Source organism: Pseudorasbora parva, chromosome 20 (genome assembly GCF_024679245.1).
Source record: "Pseudorasbora parva isolate DD20220531a chromosome 20, ASM2467924v1, whole genome shotgun sequence".
Classification (NCBI taxonomy): Eukaryota; Metazoa; Chordata; class Actinopteri; order Cypriniformes; family Gobionidae; genus Pseudorasbora; species Pseudorasbora parva.
The window spans coordinates 11,504,972-11,512,554 of record NC_090191.1 but is presented as its reverse complement, the minus strand read 5'-3'; the positions used below and the strand labels follow the sequence as shown (position 1 = coordinate 11,512,554).

General features: G+C 43.4%; 1 protein-coding gene across 1 annotated transcript; it reads right to left on the bottom strand.

Annotated features, from left to right (window-relative positions):
* Window positions 1-4,367: 4,367 nt before the first annotated feature.
* Window positions 4,368-5,867, bottom strand: LOC137049072 (general transcription factor II-I repeat domain-containing protein 2A-like). The gene has a single exon (XM_067427460.1). It carries the CDS (start codon window positions 5,865-5,867, stop codon window positions 4,368-4,370), a length of 1,500 nt encoding a protein of 499 aa, XP_067283561.1.
* Window positions 5,868-7,583: the final 1,716 nt, after the last annotated feature.

Here is a 7,583-nt window from a genome sequence, read left to right as displayed (position 1 = left end):
CTACTCCAGACTCAGTCCACTGCTTCCGCAGGTCCCCCAAGGTCTGGAATCGATCCTTCTCCACAATCTTCCTCGGGGTCCGGTCACCTCTTCTCGTTGTGCAGCGTTTTTTGCCACACTTTTTCCTTCCCACTGAGGTGGCTTGATACAGCACTCTGGGAACAGCCTATTCATTCAGAAATTTCTTTCTGTGTCTTTCCCTCTCGCTTGAGGGTGTCAGTGATGGCCTTCTGGACAGCAGTCAGGTCGGCAGTCTTACCCATGATTGCGGTTTTGAGTAATGAACCAGGCTGGGAGTTTTTAAAAGCCTCAGGAATCTTTTGCAGGTGTTTAGAGTTAATTAGTTGATTCAGATGATTAGGTTAATAGCTTGTTTAGAGAACCTTTTCATGATATGCTAATTTTTTGAGACAGGATTTTGGGGTTTTCATGAGCTGTATGCCAAAGTCATCAGTATTAAAACAATAAAAGACCTGAAATATTTCAGTTGGTGTGCAATGAATCTAAAATATATGAAAGTTAAATTTTTATCATTACATTATGGAAAATAATGAACTTTATCACAATATGCTACTTTTTTGAGAAGGACCTGTATGTGTGTGCATGTGTGTGTGCATGCGTGCTAGGGATGGGACGAAATATCGTTTGACAAAATATCGCGATACAAAACGTGACGAAACGCATCGAGGTCGAAAAAAATGTATCGCGAAATAAAGATAGATGGCACTGCTGCATGATCTGCAGTATATAAATCATTTAGTGTATTATATGTGTGTGTGTGTGTGTGTGTGTGTGTGTGTGTGTGTGTGTGTGTGTGTGTGTGTGTGTATGTATGTATATGGGGGAGACATACAGTCAATGTTGGTAAAAAAAACTAAATGAAAAAAAAAAAATTCTCCGGGGAACGGTGCGGTACGTCGTCACGTCAAGACAGCATATGTTGCAACAACAACACTGCAGCGAGCTAACAAATATTAGCATTAGCGCCAACTGCCTTGCCCCCAAACAGCCAACCATGGAGTCAAATGAGGTCGAAATTGAGGACGCTCCGCCTGGATACAAGTCATATGTCTGGCAGTATTTTGGCTTTCTCGTTAAAAAAGACAAAGACGGCAATAGAGTAACTGACAAGACTAAGACTGTGTGTAAGCTGTGCAATGCTGTCATTCCGTACACCACATCCAACACATCAAACATGAACCACCACCTTCAACGTTACCATAAAAATGTGAAGACGGCCCCGGAGAAAACGAGCGTACCGAAGGGACAGCTGACCATGAAACAAGCGCTGACACCAACATTACCTCCGTCAAGTCCGCGTGCAAAACAGATAACCAGGCTCATTGGCGAATTCATAGCGGACTATATGGCTCCATTTAACATGGTAGAGAACAGAAAATTCATCAAAATGTTCAATGTGCTGGAGCCCAAGTTTAAGATGCTATGTCGAGGACATTTTTCAGAGAAGGTAATCCCGGAAATTTACAATGAAACCAAACAAAGCGTGAAAGAGTTTCTAAAAAATGCCGACTGTGTTGCCCTGACCACCGACAGCTGGACCTCGCAAGCAACACAGAGTTATATAACCATCACGGCAGAAGTCATCAACGAGAAATGGGAGAGAAAAAGCTTTGTGTTGCAAACTCGTGAGCTAAGTGAAAGTCATACTGCACACATGCACACACATACAGGTCCAAACCAGGTGAAATAGCACACACGACATGCTGGCGCGCTACCTGGAGCAACAAGCAGCTGTCTCAGCTGCGCTGAGCTGCCCAGGAATCCGAAGAAATGCGAGAGAAATTGACACTCTGGATAACAGTGATATATCAGATGTCGAGGATATAGTGAAACTGCTTAATCCACTGAAGACAGCCACAACAGTTGTCTGTGATGAAAAAGAGCCCACTGTTTCACTGATAATCCCACTGAAGTTCATGATCGAGCAAAGCATGTCACCAGATGAAAATGACACACAGACCATCGCCAACATGAAAAGCGTCATTCTACATGACATCTCGGACCGCTACTCTTGGGACTGTAATGACATGCTGCAGGAGTGCACTGCGCTTGACCCACGATTCCGAAGCCTGTCCCATCTGAATGATGAACAACGCGAGTCCGTCTATGCCCGAATACGTGAAAAAGCTTCAGCACTTAGGGAGAGAGAGAGAGAGTCTCTCTCTGTGTGTGTGTGTGTGTGTGTGTGTGTGTGTGTGTGTGTGTGTCTGTGAGAGAGGGAGGGAGTGAAGGATTGAAAGACAGAAATGTTAGAAATGTTAAATTGTATTTTTTTCAGACCAGTGACATAGATGAAAGAGCCACTAGGGCCAGTGCTTCAACATCAGGGGCAGCAGCAGAGCAGGCCAGGGTCATGGTTGAGGCAGCACAGGGAGCAGACTCAGAGCAGAGCCAGGAAGAGCCAGTGGAAGGAGAAAGGCAGATGCAGGACGTGACACATCCTCCCCCACCAAAAAAGACAGCGTTAGAAGATCTCCTTGGGAGCTCCTACACTACTGTTGTTGGGACAGTGCAGTCCAGCCGAGGGATTGAAATGGAGATACTCTCCTACAGAAATGGGATTCCTATCCCACTCAACAGTAGTCCACTTGAGTGGTGGAAAGTTAATGCATATGCTTACCCCATACTTGCCCCCCTGGCCAAAGCCTACTTTTGCATTCCTGCTACATCAGTGCCCAGTGAGCGTGTCTTTTCCACAGCAGGAGACATTGTGTCTGCTCAAAGATCACTGATTACACCAGAGCATGTTGATATGTTAGTTTTTTTTAAAGAAGAACCAGTCCTGAGATAACTTAACCTAGGATTAGAGCAACACTAAGGGAGTGTTCTTGTTTGTGTTTGGCCAGTTAGGCTGTGTGTTTCCCTGTGCGCAGCTGAAACAAAAATAAATAAGTTGTTGTTATACAGTAATATTTTCATCTCTTTTTTTCTTTTTTGATATCGTATCGTGACGTATCGTATCGTAACCCTGGCATATCGAGGTGCATCGTATCGTGAGTTTAAGTGTATCGTCCCATCCCTAATGCGTGCATGTGCGTGTGCGTACGTGTGTGTGTGTGTGTGTGCGTGTGAGTCCAAGTGTGTATTTATGCGTGTGTGATGTGAGCTTCTCCCTCATGCAATGTCAATTTCTTAAAGGAGAAATATCCATCAAAAGAAGGCACTGCATATAAAGTTCTAACACCCTCAGAGAACAGAGGTCATCCTTTTCCATACCTTTTACTGATTTTAACTTAACTCAGTATGTATTAATAATATCACAGAAACAAAAAAAACATGTGTGTGTGCATGCGTGCGTGCATGTGTGCGTGATGTGAGCTTCTCCCTCATGCAAGGTCAATCAAGTCCGCTCTAGAAAATACCATACTTGAGGTTCATAACTTTAGAGCTGGCTTTTTGTCCATCGACCTCAAGACAGAGCTTCTGGAATGCCTCAAAGGTGAATTTTAACTGCTTGGGATAGCTAAGGTTAAGCGCGTAGATTACCCCCATCAGCAAAGCACAGGATCTGGTGACATCAATCCCCTGCAGGATCTTGGTTCCCTCTACTACAGGGGTGGGCAACAGTTTTAGTCTGAGGGCCACAGTTACTTTGGGAAAGTAAACGGAGGGCCACACTTTGGACAATTGCAATTAAACATAGTTACATGATTAAATCGTACAAATTAATTAAATGCAGTTATGTATAAGGCTACAGTTACTTTGACTTTTGCCCCTATTTCAAGGCCTGATATATATTTTTGCTAGGCCTGTCTGACATAGGCTATTCTAAGGTTACAATAACTGGATTTACTTTCAAGGATTCATTTACTATACTACCCTGCATATTGTTCAACTGTCATTCATACCAGCTGTAGCTATTCAAGATTGAAAACTATTAACAAAACTGCAAATGTATGTGTGCAGGTTACACTAACATACAGACTTCAGGCAATCTGGCTTGAAATTATCAAATTTAATTGGGGGATACCTTCATCACTGAATGAAAAACATATTCAGCTTATTTCACTTTTTTTTTACCATATGCTGTTTTAATTTGTTATAAAATAGAACACAATTTTAGTGCAAGATCAACTTCATCACACGTATGTTTGCTTGAAAGATAAAGAACAACATGGAATAGTCCTATGCGTCTCACAAAATGTTATTTGATTTAGCTGTATCATCATCACCATCTACAGGACATGCATTAGAAATAGAAACATGAAACTAAACAATGTTGTAAAAATAACATCAATCAATGGTAACTCAATGGAACTTTGTCTAGGCCTACTTTAGAAAAATGTAGGCTATTTTGGCCTATGTGACTGAGATGAAGAGCTTTTTGTCTGCATTCTGTAACTCAGTCAATGTGAACAATTGAGGCGGTCGCCTTTCTTTACTAAGCCAATGAAATCTGGGGGTGTGTTCGACGTCGAGATGCGCAACACGGACGACAGGTGTGCGTCGGTTAGTCGTGATCTGTAGCGTGACTTGTTAAAGTTCATTACAGAGAAAGTTTGCTCGCATACATACGTGGACCCGAATAAAACGAGCATCCTTTGCGCATGCCTTCGCATGTTAGGAAACTTGCCCGCGTTCAATGCACCGTAAAACCTGTCCAATGATGACGAGGTGAATTTCTCCTTGAGAGTGGGATCGCACTGCATGTCAATCAACTCAAGCTGAGCCTCTGGAGGCGCTTGGTCGCTGTCAAAGGAAAGGGGGGCGGACACCATCTCCATCTCTTTTTCAATTTTTCCGAAATCAGAGAAACGCCTGTTGAATTCAGTGTGCAGATCCTCGAGTGTAGTGGTGTATTTGACAGTGAGTCGGGATGGCACATCCTTTATTGTGGCGAGAGTTGGGAAATGTGTAAAGCTCTTGTTTGTCATTTGTCGAGAAAACAGGGTCAGCTTTGCTCGGAATGCTTGCACGTAGGAATACAGTTCGTGCACAAACACATCCTTCCCCTGCAGCTTCCGATTGAGGTCATTCAAATGGCCCATTAAATCCACAGCAAAAGCAAAATCAAGCATCCATTCTGAATCTTCAAGTTCTGGAAAGTCACCAGCCCTCCCTACATTCTCCAGAAACACCCCTATCTGATCTCTCAGGTCCCACACATGGCGTAGCACTGTGCCCAGGCTCAGCCAGCGGACGTTTGAGTGGTATGGGACATCAGTGTGTTCTGCCTCACTCTCCTCCAACAACTGGATAAACTGGCGGTGGTTAAGCGCCCGGGCCCTGATGAAATTGACAAGTTTCACCACAGTTTTGGTGACGTGATCAAGCTTTAACACCGATTTAGACAAGGCCTCTTGATGAATGATGCAGTGCAAGAAAATCAGAGTTGAGTTGGGGTCCTCTCTCACCCTGTCCTGTATCCTACGCAATAGACCAGTGTTCTTCCCGGTGAGGTTTGGACAGCCATCAGTGGTCACGTTCAGTAACTTCACCCACGGTAGGTTCATTCTCTGCATGCATCCTGACACCATATCATAGAGGTCTGAACCCCTTGTTGTCCCCTTCATTGATTCAATCGCAAGAAACTCCTCCACTATTTCAAATGTGTCAGTAATACCTCTGATGAATATAAGCAGCTGGGCAGTGTCTTTAATATCAGTGCTCTCATCCAGCGCTATTGAAAAGTATGTGAAATCGGTGGCCCTTTTTATCAATGCAGATGTCAGCTCATCATCAATTACCTCGATGCGACGAGTAACTGTACGGCGAGACAGGCTCACATTTTCAAACTGGCTTTTGCTGTCAGGGCACAGCACGCTAGCTGCCTCTACCATGCAGTCTTTTACAAACTCGCCATCTGAAAATGGTTTGCTGTGTTTGGCGATTTTGTGTGACACCATATAGCTCACTTGTGTTGCTGACTCCTGTACATTAGACTGCTTGGTAAAAATATTCTGCCTGGCTGTTAAGTTGGAGGACAATTTCGTGGCTTTTTCTTCCCTCTCCTTTGCGGAGAAATTCACGGCATAATTAGCATGTTTAGCATTGTAGTGTCTGCTAATATTATATTCTTTAAAGACAGAGATGCTCTCCTGACATATCAGACAAATCACCTTTGACCCGACATTCGTGACAAAATATTTTGACGTCCATTCTTTATTGAATGCTCGACATTCAGAGTCAACTTTTCTCTTTTTTACTGCACTCATTTTGACAAATTGTTTATTAGGGTTGGGAACCGAGAACCGGTTCTTATGCAGAACCGATACTGATTTTTGAAAAATACCGGAACCGCGCGAAATTCCTGAGTGTCGGTTCCGAAAACGGTTCTGGAGCAATGTGTGTGCGAAGCGCTGTGAGCATAGCCGCGAGCCGCACTCCCGCTCTCTCTCTCTCTCTCTCTCTCTCTCTCTCTCTCTCACACACGCGCGCGCACACACACACACACACACACACTGTCTTAGCGCTGCCGCCTCCCTTCCCCTCACGTCACTTTTTTAAAATCCCCCACAGCGCGAGTCCCGCAAACGCGGCGCCGAGGAGCTTGTTTGTAATCCGAGGACCATGGCTCATTAGTTTCGAAATGGTTTGGGTACAAGGTGATCGCGTTGAAAATAAAGGCGTTTGTCTAGCGTTATGAGCTCATTTGAAACATTGCCGCGGCTCATTTAAGAAAATGACAGCTCTGAAGAGACGCCGCTTTAGTTCGAGGTAAGTTAGTGCTAACAATAATAAAGAAAGACGATCAACACCTTATGTGTTACCACTGAAATGTAGATATTATATTTCCAAATGTAAGCCCATCTTATGCGGAATGACGCTTCATACTGTCGTCTGCTCTGGCTCTAACCTCGAGTGTTTTAGCCTGTATACTTTCTGCAAACCTTGTGAGCGCGCAAACGCTGCGACCTCGCCCCAAATGTTTTTATTGGTTTATTAAGTACAAACAGGAGAGTTATGAAAAATTGAGTGCGAGGGATATGTTCACTTCACACAAAAAGATTTTATAATGAGACGGCTAACTGTAGTAGCGTCCACTGTCTATAATAGCCTAATTTAGAGATCACTTTTTTTTTTTTTAACCGACCACTTTGATCAGTTAACGTTGATACGGTCAACCATGGGTCAAACGGTCATCGGTTAACATCCCTAAAACAGAGAGAGAAAATGTAATAAGACAATTTCAGAGGTGTAAATTTGAACATGTTTATTTTAATCTCCATAAATTCCATATGGCTCGATTAATCCTGTAATATATGTATAGTACAGGACTTTTTTTGACATTGCCAACCTGTAAATTCATTTGAGAGCAAGTAATAAACATAAAAAAGGATTGTTTAAAGTTGCGTATTGTGCCTTTTTCCTTTACCACTATTTGTTTAATAATTTTAATGGAACCGGAATCGGAACCGGAATCGTTAGGCGGAATCGGAACCGGAACCGGAAAATTTCTCACGATTCCCAACCCTATTGTTTATGCCGTCGGTCATTTAGAATTAGGCGGTGTGTGTGTCCGGCGGCAGTATGAAATGACAGAGGGGGCGCGTGAAATTGTTAAGGGGGCTTAACTTTATACCATCAATGATCAATACACACTGATAACTAGCTTGATAAAA